This window comes from Oenanthe melanoleuca, chromosome 1 (assembly GCF_029582105.1).
Source record: "Oenanthe melanoleuca isolate GR-GAL-2019-014 chromosome 1, OMel1.0, whole genome shotgun sequence".
Lineage (NCBI taxonomy): Eukaryota > Metazoa > Chordata > Aves > Passeriformes > Muscicapidae > Oenanthe > Oenanthe melanoleuca.
In genome coordinates this window covers 93111067-93131950 of record NC_079333.1, presented here as the reverse complement: position 1 = coordinate 93131950, position 20884 = coordinate 93111067, and the positions used below count along the sequence as shown (strand labels likewise).

The 20884-nt window shown below is 39.1% G+C and overlaps 1 protein-coding gene across 2 annotated transcripts in view; it reads left to right on the top strand.

Moving 5' to 3' along the window:
- ARHGAP6 (Rho GTPase activating protein 6) overlaps positions 1-20884 on the top strand; it is a 302154-nt gene that overhangs the window by 248217 nt on the left and 33053 nt on the right. For both annotated transcript variants that reach the window (XM_056497746.1, XM_056497757.1), the window contains exon 3: positions 13126-13197. In XM_056497746.1, the coding sequence (XP_056353721.1) occupies positions 13126-13197 (72 nt within the window). The remainder of the gene's footprint in view (positions 1-13125; positions 13198-20884) is intronic.

Genomic DNA, 20884 nt, shown 5'->3' with positions numbered 1-20884 from the left:
AGATCTGGCTCTCAGGTCATTTGTTTAGTTGTAATGAATTTGATGAAAGGGTGGGTTTAGAAGTCTAAATGCAGTCCCAGTCATTTAAGGAAAGTCATTTTAAGTGGAGCTGATGCTGCTTGAACATGTGCTAGTGTGTGTTTTTGCATGCAAGCTTTGTGACATGTGACACCGTGCATATGCTCAGATGAAGTGAGCATTGGTCTCCTCTACAATGTGTTTTAGTAATGTGAGCTTGAAGAAGCAGGGCTGGATAAGTGTGTGGTGTGATTGCAGACTGAGAGCTGAGACAACCCTGTCTCTGAAATGAAAGAAAGCATGACTGGGCTTTCTGAATTTTTACCATTCATTTGTGTATTTTGCCCCCAATCCATTCCAGTTAAGCTCTGAATAGAAATGGGAATTAAGAGTTACACAATTCTCTGCTTCTTGTTTATTTTGGCAGGGCGTTCTTTCAATCTGTTTTCTGCTTACATTACTCGCCATTGTATTTCATTTTTCATTTTCCTTAGCACTGAGAGTGACTATGATTTTTATCTGGGCTTGCATTTTTGTGAGGGCTCCAAACTGCTCATTGTTTCTAATCACTGACCATGGTATATACTTTATAGCTGTTGTGGCAGTGGAAAACATCTAAGTAAACTATTGCATATACATTGTGGAGTTACAGGCTTATGGACTGGGTGCTTTTGACCTGGTGTCAGTATATCTCCTAAGTGAAGAGGCTTATTAAAACTCCTCTTAATGCTCATTCTTTTCATATAAATACTGTCTCTGGCATGGGCTTATGAGTCCATGAATTTTCTTTCAATGTAGTAGAGTTCATGAATATTATATTCAAGACAAGTAAGGCTGAGATAAATTCTCCTTCTTTATTCTGCATTATTAAATCTTGGATATACTGTCTGAGACAGACTGGTCAGAGATAAAAACTGTTGAACTTGGTGATTTTCAGACTGAAACTTCCCACCTGTGCCCTCCAATTAAAATATTTCATGGAAAAATGTATTTTTCCAAGGATTCTTTCTTTCATCCTAAGAAAACAAAATCTAGTATCTCTCAGTCTGGGGAAAAAAAAAAAAAAAAAAAAAAAAAATCAGATTAATATTTTAAACTAGGAGACGTCCCAGCTGCTGCAGGGTAGAGGTTGTGAGAGACAGCCTTGAGCTATGCTACAAAGGCATTTATCAAAGTGAAGGTGACAGGAGTTTTTCCAGGCAGAGAGATAAGAAAACAAGAAAAAAACTTGTCAGTTTTTTTTTTGTTTTTTTTTTTTTTTTTTTCTTCCAGTAAGGAAATTTGCAGAAATTTTCTATTGGGATTTTTTCTTTCAAATTCACTTTTTTGCCACTGTTGAGAAAAGAACAAAATGGAAATACATCAAGCTTGCAAGAATATAATTTTTCTAACATTTCAACAGGGGAAATAATTTATTATCTTCCAAACTTAAGAAAGTTTTTAGAGGGATGTTCCTTTTTTAAATTTTTGCTGTGAGGCAGTTTTTTAATAAAAGACTATGCTGCGCTCAGCAAATTGATTTTGAGATTTTCTTGCATCACATAGCAGGTTTTACATGTCTGCTTACATCAGGAAAGCTTTATTCAACTTAGCTCTTCTGTCAGTTAGAGGCAAACTAAAAGGTTTTACTCATTACAAAACTTATTACAAACAAAAAAGCTTGTATTTTTATGAAATAGTATTTTGTAGATAGCTGGGAGCTTTGATTGAGAAGCAGTATGTATTTTCATTGTGCTGCAGGAGCAGAGGTAGAAAGTGCTGTTGGCTTCATGGGGAAATCAATGGCACTGATAATGTAAATATGACAAAATGAGTTTATACCTTAGCACATTTAAAATAAAGATTTGTGTAACTTCCTAGAACCTAGCTGTTGTGTAGTGTATTTTGTGGAGAGAGAGGACAGGAATGAGGACAGGGATGGAATACTTAGATATGGAGCTTGTTGGGAAGGAATGCTGACAGGCAGGAGTCTTGCAGCTCCCTTCACTGAAGGAAGGAGAACTTGCTTAAATTCCTAAGATGAATGAGGAAATATTATAATCCATGTTTCTGTATACAAATATCATGAAAAGATAGAGAATAATGGCCAGGGTTTTTCATTCCTAGGGCAGTTGCTTATTTAGATACTGTCTGTTGTAGTTTTAGAGTACTGCTTTTGAAAAGTCAGATTCAGAGATTGCTGCAACATATATTTGATATTATATGTACAATATATATTTGATGTTATGTCTGATAGAGTTTAAAAATTACTTCTGAGACAAAAAAAAATCCTATCTAATGTAGTTTCTTTTGGAGTACATTTGAAATAGCTATTGACTTGAAGTACATATAAATATAGCTGATATTTTGTCTGTATTAGTGTCAGACATGAAAATCTTGGCTTTTATTTTAAAACATTGATCATGACCATGGGCCATATTCAACAGTTGAGACACATGGTAGAGAGAATCAGTGTTGGGAAGCAAAATACACATACAGAGGCTCTAAAATAGCTTTGCAAAATTTGGTGTATTTGGGGTTTTTTTTTCCCTAAATCTTTAAGACAACACTAGTGTAATAGCGATATTCTTAGTTGTGTTCTGCCAAATCTCTCTTTAATACTTCATGTAGTACTTGCCCTTTGATTCTGAAAGCCCATCTAGGCCATCCTGCACTTGCCAATAATCAATGTGTATGTCCAGTGATTCTGTAGTGACTTAAGAATTTGTGCTTTATTGTGATTCAAAGCCAAAGAATAAATACAGAAAAATATATGCAAGGAAAAAGCTTTTGAACCTTTATTAGGAATACTGGCATTTCAGCTTACTAGTTTCCATGTTCTGCTTGCCTTTGGTAGAGCTTTGCCAACATGGAACATCAGTATAACATGTATTCTTCCAGTATACATCTTCAAAAATTGCAGCTGAAAAATCACACTTACTTCTATTATCTTGGGTGTATTGTTCCTTTCAGAAGTCCATTAGGGAAGTATTCCTGATGATTTTTTTCTTGCCTTAGGTAGGAAAATTTTCTCTAGTTTTTCCACAGGCATGATTTAAGTGGAGTTGTGTTGGTGCCAGAAGCGTAATGTCTCTAGATTCTGATTAGGAAAGATAAAGTGACTCCAGATAGATTTATTTTATCAGAGCTGTGGTGCTATATATATCTTTGTATTAGGCTTTTACACTGAAAAGGCTGCCTTGAGATTTAATGGAGACGTAATCTCCTGCTGAAGGTTTTTAAGAATAGATTAGACAGATGTCCATGGCTCTATTTCTGTGCAGGAAGTCAACCCAAGTGTTCTCTGCAGAGCTCCTTGTGTCTTTTTTCTGTGTGGTTTACATTTTCAACATCTGTTTCTGTTTTGATTGATGATACAAAGGACAGGTAATGACTACAAAGAGACATTATTAGAAGTAAGATCCATTGGTCATTTTTCAGAGGGGTAACAGCTCAGTTATTTGAGCCACCAAACTGTCCAGGGAAAGACCATGATTTCACTTCCATGCACCGAGAGCTCCTCTCTCATTTCATTCCTTCAGCATGGCTCTGAGCAGGATTACTCTGGACTAGTTTAACTGTTACAAAAGTTACAAAAGCTGTTTTATTTTCTTGCGTGGCTTCTTCTTTAAGTGAGGGTCCGAGGACAGACTTACACAAAGGAGTCACAACAACAAGGAGATGCTCAGAAGACAGTGGAGACCTGGGTGCCCTGAGCTATCTCTGTGACCACTGGCTGGTGTCCTGAATTCCAGAGGGTTACAGGAATTCCCTCTTCCTTTGAAGAGCTCAGCTCATGCTCACACTGAGAGCAGTGTGGGGGGAAAGAACTGACTGAGATGTAAAGAAACTTGGTTGCTTCTTCACCTGCCAGTACAGGTGTGCAAGTGAGTTTATTGATAACAATGAATCCAAGGCCAGCTAATGCTGGTGATTGTATCTGTTCTGCCCCTGGCCCACCCTGTGGTATACAGATAGAAGGTGCCTCTCCTTATCAGAACAAGAGGAATTTTGACTAGCATTAGCATCAAATTACTCTCTCCTCTCCACATTATAAAATTACTTTTTATTTTAGTAGTTGAAGCCAGGAGACAGTCAATTTCTCCCCCTGCTGCCCCACTTCCCCATTGAACTGAAAGCAGTTTCAGAGCTCTTATTTATATTTTTGTATCTCACATATTTGGTTTTCATTTGGTGTTTTGAATGTTTTTCAGTACAACTAAAGTACTGTCATTGACTATAGCTGTTTTCAATTATAAGTGTAGATAATTTTTGGCATTTTTTTTTTACCTGATTTAGTGTTGATAATTTTTCTGAGTTATGAAAACACTCCAAAAAGGAGGTGTTCTTCAGTTTTTCTCAATGCTTTCAAACCTCTGCCCATCATCTCGTTTTCTGAGTGTCTTCCACTTAGAGAGAAGAGCAGCAGCAAGGTCCCTGATGGATCACAAGCTATTTAAGTCAGGAACTTTCCTATCTTGGGAGATTAGGTAAACTCCTGTCACACTGTGGGTACTCCTGTAATGTGAAAAAGTAGTGTCTATATTTTGTCTTCCACCTGCTACTTGCTGTTACTGTTTCATGAATCCTGTCATCATTGTCAAGGCAGCAGAAATGCCCTGAGGCTTAGAAGGAGTGGTTCCCTCTAATTTCCCTATGCCTAGATGCATTTTTTTACTTCAATTTTTGACACAAGACATGTGCTCCATCAAAAGACCTGGACCACTCTCTCTGGCTTTTTTTTCAGGGTTTTGTTGGGGGTGGGAGGTGGGTTTTAATATTATTTTGTTAGATTCCTATGACTTGGGATTTCTTATGAGACAGGAAATCTTGTGCTAATGTAGGTGCTGAAGCAGAGCTGTGTATGAGTTGAAAATCTGAGTGTGTTTATGCACAAGGAAGTCAGACCTGGCATTGTGTATCTGTTTTCCCTCTCCAGAAATTTGCCTGCTTTTTGCTGCTCTCCACAAACAACCACATATAAGGGCATTTGACCTCTCCTTCATAATCCTCTAAAGGCTGCCAGGTAGCTTTGCATGGGTTTTTTGAGTTACTTTCATCGTTCCTTCTATGTATGGCAGCAGCAGCCATTTTCCTCATTCTGGCATAGAAAATTACTTGAGCAACTGTGTATTGTCATGTAAAAATGAGGTTTTTTTCCTTAGGTCCAGCTAAAATCAGCTCTCAAACAATTATAATTTAGTGTTTGGATTCTAAAACTCACTGAATATCTTACTCCTCAGAGCTCATGTAATGCAGCCATCTAAAATGTATTATTAGTTAAAAAATACTCAAATGACAAAAAAAACTATATGTTTTCATTACAGTAATGGCAAAATAACGGAAAGGTTTTTTTTCCCCCCTCACTTCTCCAACAGAGTTATTTCTAGTCAATTCTCCAAATGCAAAAAGATCAAAGAATACCTTAAACAAAAAGAATCAATTAAAAGGAAAGATAGGAAACTTTATTCTTGGTTTTGTTGTGGTGGTTCGAAAAATTCTGCAACTATTAAAAATTCTGTTATTTTAAGAATATTTATACACAGCTTGCACAAACAAGACAGGCATCCACTTTGTACTTGCTGAAGTGTTTCTCTTGGTGCAGCTGTGCTGTGCTCATCTGTGAGACCTGCAGCTTCCTGCACAGCAGGAGTGCAGTGGCCTGGGCAGCCTGGGAAGCTGCTCCTTCCCAGCTCTTCTTGCATGGGTGGGCTCTGCCATCCCCCTCCCTCTGCCTGTGGCTTCAGGGCCCTGACCTCACTCCAGAGCTCAAATCACACATTCCCCATCAACTTAGGTTTGGTTCTCACCCTTAGAATATGCTGCACTTGCATTTGCCCACCAGCTAATGCAAGTGTCCATGACAGAGAATCATGGAAGAACATACTTAAGAATACAAATTAGTAATTTTTTTACAACATATGTATTTGGAGTCTAATTAAGTCCTTAAATGCACCAGGGAACATGCATGCAAATGGAGTGGAAATGTCATGTTTTCTTATGATTCCTCTAGCCACAGGAGTTGAGTAGCATTTGCTGTCTGAATTAGAGCAGTGACCAAAGTAAGTTGTTGTTTTGTTGGTTGTGGTAGTGGTGGTCTTGGGTTTTTTGTTAGTTTTTATTTGTTTGGTTGTTTTTTTTGTTTATTTTTTGTTTGTGGGTTGTTTTGTGAAGGACAGTTAATACCTATCTTGCTGCAATTGTAGTCTATATTTTCCAATAGCACTTTTTGTTCAGCAAGTTAGGTCATGGCTTTTTCTGATAGAAACAGACCTTGCAAACAGGTTTCAATAGAAATAGTGCATTTTCCTAGATTTGAGTCTCGTTTGGAACTACACTTTTCAGATTTGTTTTCCTAAAAGACAGAGCAGTCTACTGGTAATGTGCTCAACTAGTATAAATTGATCACCTTTGCTTTCAGAATAGCTGTGCAGTATCAACAGATGTATACTAAAAAAATTTACTGGTACCTGGCAAGCAAATTATATAGGCTTGGTTGTTTGGGGTTTTATTTATATTTGTATCAAAAGCACAGGAGGTTATTGTGAACTGTTATTTGATTAATAAAACCGTAGTTCCTGTAGGGATGCAGCTTTCTTTAGATGTAGGTGAGATTTCTATCAGTTTTTCCTTTAGACGTGTTCCACAGAAACTTACAAATACTTCCTAGATAATTAATTTAATTCATCTCCCAGGATGACCAAATTCTTGCTGTTCAAAAGTGAAGAAATTTTGTGTTGTGCAGCTTTTAAACTCCCAGCAGCTGAATCACTTAAACCTGCTCAGCTGAACTTTGTAACTCATCTGTGTTTCATTTGAACAATTAGTAGTGCCTTAGCCCACAGGGACTGAAGCCTGGTCTGAAGAGGATGCACTAACCACAGGTTACCAAGGAGTCTGCTGGGATGTGGAAGAGGTGAATTAAAAGCACATTTTTCATTGTTTAACAGCCTGATGGTTGTGGTATTTCTCAGGTGGTGCGTTGTATGCTCTGTGTTGCTGAGAGTGCTCTTTCCTCTGCAGCTGACTTTCCCCACAGCTCTCCTGGTTTCTCACCATGGCCCTGAGAAGGGTTTGGGTTGGGTGCAGTGCTCCAGCCCTGTCCCCCTGTGCACAGCCCAACAGGAGGGATGTCCCTGCTCCTGAAAAACTGGCTTTGACTTCAGCTCTGCCCTTTTCATGCTGTTTTTTTCTGCCATAAGCACATTCTTCAGGAGTTTTTCAAAGAGGGGAATGCTGAAGCTTGTTTGCTGCATCAGAGGAAGCAGCATGTAAGAGGAAAGTGCCTCAGTTGTGTGTGTGGTGCCTTTGGGGAACAGCCTGAACCTGGGGCTGTGGGCTGAGGTGAGCATCTATGAGCCAGATGTCACCTGCAAGGTCATGGCTGTAGCTGTGGAATATTCTTCAGTGATTATGGCTTTTCTTCCATCAGCTACCAGCTGACAAGCACAAAGAAATGCTGATTGAAGTCAAAGTGAAATATAGCATGGAACATAGGCCATAAGGAGAAATGGGATATTAGTCCAAGGCTTCTGAATAAATACAATAATCTGCATCACTGATGGAGGTCTTGTGTGTGTATGGCTGAGGCAAAGGGTGAGAGTGATGAGAAATACCTGAAGGCTCAGCCTTCCCTTTTTTTACACTGCTTTATTTGCCAAATTCCTGTTTCTCTGGTTGAGTTTTTTTATCTTCCATCTGTGTTGCAGCTGGCAGTGCTTTGGAAGCTACTGCATGGGGACAGGGCATTTCAACAAGTTTTTAAAAATAAATATTTCAAGATGGACATTCATAGTCACATAAATGGCTAAGTAAAACCAGCACCATTTTCTTCAGCAGAGCAGCCCCAAGTGCATATTCAGAAGGAAATTTGCTTTATATAGTGGCCCAAAGATGTGTCTGCAACCACAAACACTGTGAACAGTCAATGAATGAAGTGCCTTTATTTTGCTCTGTCAACAGAATTCAGCAGTGTTTCCTGATTGACACCCTCAATTACTTGCAGTATTACACAGGCCAGAGGGACTGCAGCTTGACATTTAGCACACAGGCTGGCTGTGGGAGGCTGGCCCTTGGGAAATGAGTTCCTCTGGATGAGTGAAGTGAACCAAGGAGTGCTCAAGAGGCGTCTAACGTTGTGCTCTGTGGTGCCATTGGCAGTAATTTTTAAGACAGAATTGATTGCAATCTTAGAAGATATATTCCAATTTTTTTTCTTTAAGTGCTGTTAGATCCAATTACTAATGGTTATTAAGAAAAATGGCTATTAATAGAATTAGAATTACTATGAAGTAGTTTAGGAATCTCACAATATAAATCTTTTTATCTGTTTCTGTTTTGATAATTGAGCTATAGGTCTGATAATAATCACTGAGATAGGTCCTCTTTTTATACTGTGTGAAAATAACCCTTAATTGTGGAATTTGACAAACATTCTTCCCTAAATGGACAAGAAACTAATTTCTCTTAAGCAAAGGACCTTGCCAATAAATGGGGAGGAAAGTTATCTTTGTTCTACAGCCCTATCAGCAGCACATCATCTCTTATGTCAAACGTCCAGTGAGTTAAATTAGTTTAAAGGATCTGTATGAGTTTATGAATTATGTTTTTGAGTAATAAAAAGTGTCCTTGCATGTAAGTAACATAAAAGGAATATCATTCTTATAGATAATCTACCAGCCCATGTCTAAGGAAAGTGCTGAAGAATCCTATTTTTGTTACAGGTTCACTTCATGCATATTTGAGAGGGTATTTTTTTCATTGCCTGAAGCCTAATACTTAATAACAGTGTCCCACTATTTAGTGTCCCACTAAAAAAGTTTGGAAGCTGTTTTACTTTTTTACTGCATAGTTTATTAGTTATCAAAAGCATATTGGATTAAGGTTTCATAGGATATTGACTATTAAGTGACATAATCTGAAACTGTTGGCCAAGACTTCCTGAGTATTAGCTTTGTGTGCCACTAACTGTGTAATTCTGAGCTAATTCCCACTACCTAATTTGTGATGCCTTAGCTTATGCTGAACAACACTTCTACTTCCAAATAGAGTTGTTCATTTCTATAATTATAAATTGAATAAAGAAGTACTGGAAGTAAATAGTAACAGGATTCAGCCTGCATTCCCTCTCTTTCAGTCATAGAAGGTACTGGTAGGTGGTCTTGTGCAAAGCAACAGAACATCAATTTAAAAAACTTACAAAGTTCTCTCTATTTTCATGTTGGAGCTGAAGTTTATATATTCTTACTGTGAAAATGACTTCTTATTACCTAGTTTGTAGAACCATGTTCTCAGTTAGAGTGAAATCTAAGCCCAGAAATGGTTTGTAGACAGTCTGGGATTTGACAGTGTGAATGGTAAAAAACATGGTGTTAGTGATGACACTGCAGGTGAATTTCAGCCTTAACCCTAAATATTTAAGTTTAGTCTCAGAACTCAAATTGTTCAATTCTTGTCAAAAGTCAGCAGATTAGTACAAGCAATCTTGTATTCTGTAGGCTGTGTGGTTCACTGACAGAGTCCTAAAGAGATGACCTAATTTTTCAAATAGAAAAGTCTTTTGGCATTAACTGAACCTGGAAGTGCTCACCACTTTGGAAAAACAGGTCACATAGCAATTTAATGTGCACTCAGGGGTTTGATTCTAGACTCTTGGTCTTTTAAATATTCATTGTGCTTGTCTTGCTACATAGATACATTGCAGTGAAAAATGCAACAAACATATAAATTAGTAAGTACTGAACAGATCAAGTCCATTTCTGAAAAACAACCTTGATCTGCACAGGTGTCCTTCAGGAAGAGCAAAATGGGTGAGCAAAGGAAGAAAAAATGCAGCTTCCTTCACTGTGACAGTTGTCATTTGAGTGATTTTCTAGTCTTGGTTATGTTCTTGAGTGGAATCTGTTGACGGAGAAGTTTATTGTTGATCTACAAAAAGAAGACATAAATTGGCAATTACATACACAAAAAGCTGGATAACAGCCCAAAAGTTTTCATCCCTAAACTTTTCCAAAGTGGAAATTAAAAATAGCAATCCATCCATACCTAATAGCACTTCAGACTGATACAATACTATTTTACATAAGTATTTGCTAATTAATTAAAAAACATACAGTAGGTATTAAGCATGGGTAATAATGCTTTGCCTGTTTCTCAAGAATGTTTTGGATATTAATTATATTCTCAAAACCACATGGCAGCTAATAAGTACTAAGAATTATTATTGTGAGTTGGGTTAATTTAATATGTGAAACTGCTGGAGTTGCATAAGCCTTTAAACACTTTATGAATATTTCAGCAATGTTCATGCCTGATGAGCCCTGTATTAACAGTAATTTGGAAACATTTATATGTACAGTGTATAGACTGCAATTTATCATGTCTTTTGCTGGGGAGGAGGAGAACTTGAACTGACCTCAGACCTCTTGGCAGATTTTCTGAGCTTTAGCATTTTACTGAGATTCTTCTCAGCCCTATTTTCATATGCAACTCTTTTTCTTTCCCCTTGGGGTAAACTGTAAATGTAAATGATCATTGCAAAATACTGCATTTTGATTCTTTCTCTCATTTTTTTTTATGTCTTAGTAGACTTTAGTGGGTGTCAGAATATCAATAAATGTTTTTTTGGAGAATAAGGCACTTTGACTCTAAAGAAATATTAGTCATCTATCAAAAGTGAAGCAGTAATTTAAATTTATAACGTGGAAAATAATTCGAAAATTATTTCATAAAGCCAGAACTCAATGGTAGCAGGGAACCTTATAAAAACAAGCTATACTGTCAAGTGTATGTAAGTAGACTACCAACTATTCATATTGCCAAGAGGTGAAAGAATTTCTCTTAAAAACTCAATCTTAGCAACAGGATATGTCAGAAGGTGTGAAAAGTCTGGGCTTTTCATCAGTCAGAATATGACTTTGAGTTATAGCCTTGTCATGTGGCTGAGAAAAAAGGAAAATCTAATCACAGACCATATCAGGCAATGAATTACCACCATTATATTGCTGAACTCTCATCCAGAATACCTTATCCATGTAGTCAGCCTTATTTCAGAGAGATGAATTCTCACTGGAGCAGGTGTGGGAAGTGGGGAGTTAACACAACCAGCACATGGCAATTGTACCTTGAGACAGGGATGGAATATCTGGGCTGTGGGTGCTGGAAGCCCTTCCATCCAGGAGGGCTGCTGGTATCCTGGGGCTCATCAGGAAGAGCTTTGCCAGCAGATCAGGGGAGGTGATCCTGCCCATTTCTCACCCTCAGTGAGGCCACATCCAGAGTGCTGTGTCCAGCTGTGGGCTCCTCAGCACAAAAGAGACAATCAGCTACTGGTGAGGGTCCAGCAAATGCCTGCAAAGATGATGAGGAGTCTGGAGCATCTCTTATGAGGAGAGACTAAGGGACCTGGGCCTGTTTAGACTTGAGAAGACAGAGAAGATCTCATCAGTTCATATAAATATCCCAAAGATGGGTGCCAGGAGGATGATGCCAGGTTGTTTTCAGTGGTGCCCAGCAACAGGACAAGGAGCAGTGTCCATAAACTAAACCACAAGAATTTTCACCTCAACATGTTTAAGAACCTCTTTACGTTGAGGAGGTCAGAGCACTGGAAGAGGTTGCCCAGGGAGGTAGTGGAGTCTCCCTCTCTGGAGACATTCCAAACCCACATGGACAAATTCCTCTGTCACCTGCTCCAGGTGACCCTGCTCTGGAGGGTGGTTGGACCAGATGATCTCCTAGAAGAGGACTAGAGAGAGGTCCCTTCCAATTGCAACCATTCTAGGATTCTGTGGTACCCTGGAAATAACTGCAGAGGGCAAGTGTGCAAGTGGAGTCAGTCCAACCACCATTACAAAAAGCAAAAAGAAATGTTACTTTTAAATTAAAATATATTAATTGGCTATAAAAGAGTCAGAATTTGTTTAGCAGTCTATTGAGTAATGTTCTGGATATGGTTTTCAGTGGGATTTGAGAATGTGTAGAGAAATAGCTTCTATTCTCTAATTACCTCTAATTGCAAAGAAGGGAGGTCATTAGCAAAGATCCACTTTGCTCCTTTGTGGTATGTTCCTTGCTACAAAAGACCACTTAAGACACTGGCTTACAAAACTAGAAAAATGCGTTGAGACAGATTACTTGGTGTCTCTCTTGCCCTGAAAGTGAAATGGATATGGTGTGCTCATTTTTGAGTTTTTGCCATATTACAAAACCAGTAAGGGAAAAGGTACATTCATTAAACTTTATCTAGAGCAGTGTCTGTGTTAGCATATCAGTCCCTGTAGACCCTTTATATTGCTTTAGAATTTAAAAAATTCCAAAGGTACAGGTTAAAGCAGGCTCCTGACTTAATCCCTTGTATTTGTTGAGACCTAATAAATAAAATTCTGCTTTGTTGACTTTTCATTACAAAAGATGCTGCTGAAGGAAATAATGATAGCCAGCCTTTTGATATAATTGTTTCAAGAACCAACCTGCCTCTGGTATTGCTTAAAACCTTTGGTCCTTAATACCTTAGTGAAAACTTGGACAATATATTGGTTGTCAGAACAAAAATTTCTCTGAGGCTCTAATCCATCTGAACCAATCTGGACATGCAGTACCCAGCTGCCAGCTCCCAGTATGAGTTCAGATCAGATGGGTCATGTGAAGGTGGTCAGCTATCACCCAGCTGGTATGGCTGGTATGCAGAAATTTATCCTGGATGTTAGTAATCCTCACTTGCTAAATACTATCCTTAGCTCCACACCTGAATCAGTCTTGTGACCATGGATGAAGGCTGTCCAGTACCTTTCAGGTTTATGGTGTGCTGCTATCAAGAGCATCCAGCAAAAATCCTCCATTGTTAACTCTTCAGTGACCACACATGTGTAAATGTGCCCAGCAGCATGCAGGGGATACAGCTGTGTTCCCCAGTACAGCCTCAGCGTTTGGGTGAGCAAAGCCACACTCCTTTGGGCTGGAGGGCTGTGACAGTCCCCAGCCTTTGTGAAATGTGCCTCACACCCCTCCTGATCCCCAGTCCTGTGACCATCTCACTCCATGTTCCTACAGCTTGTGCAGCAGTTTGTTCAGGGTTAATTCTCTTCACTTATTTCCCTTTTTTGTTTTCTTTTTTTTTGCCTCTTACAGATGGACAAAAGAGGAAGAAGTCATTAAGAAAGAAACTGGACTCTTTAGGAAAGGAGAAGAACAGAGACAAAGGTAAAATGGGAACATATTTAGTGATCAGGTCTTAGTTTTGTATATGAGATTTCTTTAGTCTGATGCATACTTTTTGAAATAGAATGTTGTTGAGCTGATATACTGCCTAGGTATTTATTTTCAAGCTAAAAAATATATTTTATCTTTTCTGTTTGACTTCAGTATAACTCAGATCTCTTCAACTGAAAAGTTTTGGTTTATTTTTCCTGAGGAAAACAGGACTGCATCTTTTCTCCAATGTTCTTTCTCTCCATTTTCATCATCCAGTGCAGAATGTGGTCTGTATAACATGATCCAGTTCTTTACCTGCATTACTCTTAATTTACAAAGCACATAAACCCAGCACTGCCCAAGCAAGTCAGTTGGTGTGCTTTTCTTTCTTTAACCTTAGGAAAATAGCCATTGTTTAAAATATATAAATGCTTCAGTGCTACTGATCAGTTGGATTTTAATAAACTCCATGTGACAAGGATTTACAGATATGGTTGTACTCTTTTGTTTGGACACTAATCAGCTTTATGGGCTGGGACCTAATCCAAGACCTGAAGTTGACCTGTAATTTGGAGCCATTTGAAATAAATCTAAATACTGAGACACTGGAAAGTGTTTGTAAAATTGCTTGTAGGTAATTTTGCATTTAATTTTGTGTTCACTTCTGGAAAAGTTCTGGAAAAATGGTTGTAAAACTCACTGTTGATATCTGAGTTTCACAAACATGCACACAAATGCGGGAGTTTGTGACAGAGGAAGTGACCTCGTTACTCTCATGTCCTCCTCACTTTTAGTCTAGTTTAGAAGAAGAATGGAACTCTGAAATTTCACTGAAAAAATTAACATCCCCATTTCCAAGTTAGTGTAGATAGCTGTCAAGAAAACAATACTTTTTTGTTGATAACTTAAAATACATGGTTATTATTTTCTTGATTTAGTATTCATTATGGGAAATATTTGTATTAATCTTTTTAAAACTGAAAGTGCCCTGACTCATTGATTTGATATATCCAGTAGCTTCCTGTATTATTACATTGCAAGGACCAAACTTTTTATTTGTTACAAGAATTACTTGATATATGACTGAGGCCACATGCAGGAAGAGTCATTAAGGAGGAGATTTAATGATTTTATAGCCACCTTTGGGGGAAAATCTTTTTTGCACTGTCCTATTAATGCATTACATTTGGTTACATTGCGATTAGTCAGTCACTACATTGCTGTGTTTTTTTCTGTAGTCATTCGTGCAGATAAGAGTGCAAAAGCAACATAGTTCAGTGCAAAACCTGCCCTGCTTTTCAGTGTGTTTGCCAGATATTGATCTTCATAGGGCCTGTGAGGTGCTCTTCTGCACCAGAGAAGGCTGACCACATCCTGCTTTTTCATTTTGTCTCTCACAAATTTTTGGTGTACTGAGAGCTGTCATCTTTCATCCCTTTGGGGTACCGTGACTTTAGAAGTTTGTTTGAGAGTTAAAATGCATTTTGGCTTTTTTCCCCTCACAGTTTTTCATTACTGAAGCAGATTTTTACAATGATAAATTGCTTTGGTAATTCACCTAAGCCAGAATTTTGCTGTGTCACCCACACTTGGTAGATCTTTGCAGTTGCACTTTCAGAGCTCTCTACCAATGCTCTTTAGTGCTGTGCCTTGAGAAGTGAGTGTCATTTTGGTGATGGATACAAATCCTTAACCCAGAATTGGTCTTTATTCCACTAAGTTCTCCGTTGCCAGAGATCTTTCAAACAATATTTTTTCTTATGTTGCCTTGCATTCTATTGTATTTCCTCACAGCCATGTTTTATTTCAGCTGACTTTTGTTTCTAATAATTACACAGCTGCACCAGTTGAGCACTTCAAGATTAATATTATATTGTCCTATTACAATTCTGTTCAGGGATTTTCTTGAGTGTCTACCTTGCATTTAAACTCCATTCAGTTAGTAGGTGTGGAGATACACTTTATTCTGAAGGGTTTTCTGAGTGCACTTTTCCTTTTAGGACTCACTAGTTGCCACAGTAAACATCAGCATTTTGTGTTTATTCATCATTGTTTAAATTTATCTACTTCCTGGTTTTCAGCCTTTCTCTACTATCTGGTTAACTATGAGAATCATTTTTAGAAATCACTATGCTGATTCTCCTAATTTTAATTCCTTTTTTCTTATTATTATTTGAAATTCAGATGTTTCAAACATATACCCATCTGCTTTTATCCTTTTTCTCCTATATCTTACTGTCTTGTTCTGAGTTATAGAGATGTTTTACATGCACTCTCCACTAAGAAAATATTATAGGAGCACCCTCTGAGGAGAAAATACCCCAGCACTTCTCAAACAGTAGAATCTATATTTCTGTCCTTTCTTTAGGAAAAAACTTGGGTTGGTCAGTAAGGGTCCAGGAAAATGGAAAGAGTCACATTCTGAACAGGAGTGTAAAGAAAGGCATATGTGCTCTTACTAATTGCCATCAGCAAATGTTAGGCAAAAATAGCCCAATAGCAGCATGTGGCATCTTACTTGTCAGGTTTTCTGGCCGTGGTTGGTTCTGGTGTACCAGTGGCAGATCATCTGCCACTCAGGTACTTGCTGAGCAGATGATGTTAGGATACTGCTGGGACCCAAGAAAGCAGCCTTTCTCAGGCTGCTTAAGGACAAGAAATTACAACAATGATTAAACACCTGCTGAAGATGTGAGAGATGTGATGTTTTGCAGAAAGCATGTTTTCAAAGAGGTGTTGCCTTCTTGGTCCAATGAGCCTTTTCTATTTTGTATTGCACGAACTACCCTTTATATAAGTGTAGTGTTTCTTTAAATAAAGCTCTCTTTTGCTTCTCCATTTCACAAAGAACTATGTTGCATTATCCCTTTTGCCACTCTCCTATAGCTCATATGCAATAAGCAGACTCATGACAGCAGAGGGAATGAACAACCAGGATTGCTGGTTTGTGCCCTGGGGCCATCAGCCTGGCACAGTGGTTGAAAGGTGGCTGTTTTCCTGTGGGTTGTTTTCCCTCCAGCCTCAGGAGTTAGGGAGGGCAGGATTGCCCAGCTTTCAGCTGATGAGTTAGCTCTGGAAAGGAAATTGTAATGCCATGTGCTGCTGGTCTCCATAAGGATGAGCCTGCTATGCTCACATCAGAATTGGGCCCCACCACCTTTCTTGAACAAAGGCCTCCATGTCACCTGAAGTCAGAGTTAACCTCCATCAATGTGCCTTTCACAGCTTGTTCTGCTAAGAGAATATCTTCTATTTCTGGGCAGCCAGTCCAAAACAAACACTGTGACCATGGGTGTGCAAAAGGCTGGGAGCACACACCCACCCAGACAGGTCCCTGGTGCTCATGCCTGAAAGGAATGCCTTCCTTCTGTTTATTTTGAGGGGTTTGTGGTGGGTTTTTTTAGTAACTAGTCCAGCTGCACTGTTGTGAGAAGAGAAAGAGAAGAGAACAAGACCAGGCTGCAGGATGTCGGAGGGGAGGCTGATTACCAGACACTTCATATGGAGGAGATGCAGCTGCCTTAGTGCAGGCTTCATTTCCATCCCTTCAGCATCACTTTTGTAAGCACAGTTGCAGTTAGGAGAGTCATTAATTCCAAACATTTTGCATTTTCTCAGTCCCAGCCTGGGAGCCCCCACATGCCCAGACAAGTAATGGCTGAGGGAGCCATGCTGTTGGTCCTGCCCAGGGTATGTGCCACCTGAAAATCTCCTTTTGTAGGTCAGACTGCTGAAGGTTAATCCTGACAATCATGCAGCACCATGTATGGGCTGCAATCAGAAATAACAGGATGTGCCTGGCACAGGAGGCCCAGAGGTGGAAAGAGAGGCCCACCATGCTGATCACCAGGGATGCACAATGGGAGCCTCCCTGCAGCTCTTCCCTCTCCTTTAGCACCAATGTGCACTGAACTGCCCCATGCTGCAGGTTTCTGGGGTGTCTCTCTGCAGAGGTGCCACCCCTCTCCAATTTGTGCCCAAGACTGTTCTTCCCCACCCACCCCACCAGGTATCCATGCTTAACAGGCATAACCAAAAGGAATGATATGCATTTTTTCTAGGACTGTTTAGATATTTAATAACTTGTATTTTAGGACTCAGTCCAATCTATAGTGTTTTTACTGTCTAAACTTCACATTTTATTTAGATGGATCAGTCAACCTGTCTGTTAAGTGAGAGTTTCAGCAACTTATCAGACTTCTGGAGGCTAATAAAAATACCACAGTAGAATTTAATGACTTTAAATGAGTTTTATATATATTTGTCCTTTTTTATATCTGTGAACATCTCATTAAAAGGGGAGAAATAGTAAAAGAAGTGTTTTTTTCAATTGTTATTACATCTCTGAGTAATTCACCAAAGCAGGATATAGCAAAACTTGCTGGATGTAAACAGTCTAAAAAGGAGAACAGCACTCCACCCAGACATTTAAACAATATTTTCAGCTTCCATCATTAAAGTGCTTTTGCTTTACCCAGCCTCCTTGTTATTAATGGCCATCATGACCCTCAGTCCTACTGTCTACAAATGTCTCCAAACATTGGATTTGGCTGCTGACAAACAGTACTCAGGCTGAAGGAGCAGTAACATGTCTGGGCTGCTTGGAATAAGACATTGTGCTTGGAATAAGACATTCTCAGGATGCTGTGCATGCTGGCAGCTGGAGGCAAATCCCATATGAATTCAGTGCTAATTTTTACAGCAGCTGAAGCAGAGTCTTTGGCCATCCCTTGCCAGTGATGTGGGTGCCAGCGTAAGCAGGCTCACTTTTAAAGTACACACAGGCATTCCTGAGAGAGATGCCTCCCAGAAATTACTTGTCCTAAAAGATGTTATCAGTAAACCAAGTTTGTTTTGATTTGGTTCCAGAAAACCTTCCAGGTTAGTGAGGAGACCTGCTCAGAAATAATCACGTAACAATCAGACTATGTGATTGCTTCAGTAACTGAGAATTGTCCCTTTTGCTGATGTTTCTGCATGGAATGTAAATGCTTGGCAGGTTCATCTGTGATGCCTTAGCAGAGCTGCTGAATGCAAGACTTGCTGAGAAATGCCCTTCCTGGTAACTCTGTGGCATATGCAAGTCCAGCAGATGTTCGATTTTTCTTTAGTTCAGAATTCTTGAAAATGTCATTTGGGTTTACTTCCTATTCATGCCCAGTAAATTATGATGTATGAATTAATGTTTGCATTTGTTCCCATAATTCAGCCTATCAGAGTGTCCGTATGCTTTGGTGCAGCTTAAGGAGGGAGCTAAATAAATGAAGTTTCTTTTTGTTGTAGTTTGTCTGAATTTTTTAAAAGCCTTTCCACTGCCTTACCATACCTCTGTAAAAACTTTGAATATGTTTCTCATGCTCTCTCACTCTCTCAGGCATAAAAAATATTTTTTTTTTTAATCTACATTCTGTCATACTTGATACTAAAGTCAAGTAAAGTACCAAATAATCTCTTTAATTTTTGTAAAAGAACCCCAGGCCTACTCCCAGAAAAAAGCATAAGTATTTGGGAGGGTCTTATATCAATCTTTGAAGGTCAGTGAGCTCTGAGTAGCTTGAGAAGAGAGTTTCAGCCACAGAATTGATGCTGAGAACACTGTCTGATCTCGAATCTCCTGGAGTCAATGCAGGTTTTGAAGACCCTTGATTTGGAAGGAGTTTTGTTGTTCCCATTATGGACTGAGGTTTCTGTTTTCCTTGTTTTCTGCTTCCATCATGGTCTCTACAGATCTGAAAGAATTGTTTTCAGTTAGCAAAACAGAGTTACCCTGGGGAGATTGACTTAAAGACCCCAATTAAATATCCCTTTAAAAGCATATTATTCTCTGATCTCTGTTCCTGTCATTTAAATAGATGTGGTACAAGCACCTTAGTAAATCTTGGTCACAGGATTTTAGCAACCCAAACCCAGCATTTATGATGTACTTAAGAAAAAGCCCTGAATGCTAAGCACCCTAATCATAGTTACTTTTCACTTCATTAGTATTGAAAGACTCATTAGAATCTAGAATATAGACCTCACTGGTTCTTAATGGACTGTTATGTTCTGTGAGATGGAAAGCAGCTTTCATCAGCTGAAACTTCAGAGAGGTCTTTTAAACCATATTTGGAGAGGGTTGACATGAGGTCAGGTAAGCTATAACCATGTGGGTCAACATCCTGAATATTATCATTTGATTAGCAAAAAGGAGGATTTGGGATCACTGAAACTCTTATTTGATCTGGCTAGGAATTTTTCTGTGACATGCTGCTTTTTATTAGAAAATGATGATTTACCACCAAAGAAAGATTTCTTAGGAACATATCAGTTTCAATCAAAATTTTGTTAAGAAACTTGCCTCAGCTGCAAGATTGACTTTCTGGTAAGAGAAATTGTGCACTTCTCCAAAACAGTAAATTGTCTCCTTTGCCAGTAAACAGTGAAAACTGGAATGTATTAAAAGTGGTGCTGGCTAAGGGTACAAGTCTGTTTCCAAGCTGATTGCCCAATCTGCCAGGTTGTTTCACATTTTTACATGGTGTTTTTTGCAAAATATCTTTTTGTGCCCACTCTCCTCACTGAGTAAGTGATCAATTTTTTGTTGAGCTTACAGAGCATAACAAACTTAGTGGTTTTGGCACTCAGTATGTATACAACAGACCAAGGTTTGAGCCACTGCTTTAGGTACATTTCTTCATGTAAATGAAACCTCTCTGACAGAGGGGATCCCCAGCCTACAGCTGTAAAAAGGCAGCTGGTCCTTTTTCCTTTCTTGGGGGACCAGAGCTTCAAACCTACACATCTTGTGACTTGAGTTAATGTCCTTTCTCTCCCATCCATGGATTGCTAATTACCTCACATGAGTAATGAGCATGAGTACAGCTTTTCTTTCTAAATGAATCTGAAAACTCAGAAGGGCTAACATTCACTCTAATTAGCTGTCCAACAAGAAGTTGTTGGGATTGAATGCTTCTGAAGAGTGGTGGGTAGCACATGCCCATGGTGCAAGCACACACATTTTGGTGGGAACTTGAGGCTGTAGGCAGTCTGCAGAGGGGCGACCAATTCTCTTAATTTCAACAAATGAGCAAAAAATTACTGGGTTTGCCAGCTCTTTAATGTAATTACCACTGCCAGCCAGCACCACTACCATCTGTATTTAGTCTGAAATTCAGCCAGTTGGTTTTCATCCAGTTCTACATCTCTGCCAGACACTGAGAAATCAAGGAAGCGGTTCATGTCCTCTGAGAAGGGCTACATCAGAGCAGCCTGGAGTAGAGGCTCATTGTCCTTTCTTTGGCCCACACTGAGCAAGAGCAATTAAAATCCTGGAATCCCACACCAGAGAGTTTCCAAGGAGGGGCAGTGCCTACCTCAGAATGCCAGCCTTCACACACTGAACTCAGGGAGAGGGTCATTTTAATGACACTTTTTTAATGAAGCTGAGATCTCATCTCCTGCTGATTTTATCCCAGTTGATGTAGGATCAATGGCATGCTGTTGGGCATCACATGAGCTTAAATACTGCTGTCCTCTCCCAGTTTGATGCACAAGCAGCTCTGAGCCAAACCAGAGAAATATACTATTGGTTATTCTCAGGAAATGTTGTAGTAGGACAAATAAAAAGGGGTGCTGGGAGTATAAGAAAGCACCCAGTTAGACAGCCAGAAGGGGACACATGCTGCATATGTGTATTTCAGATTCTTCATCTTAAATG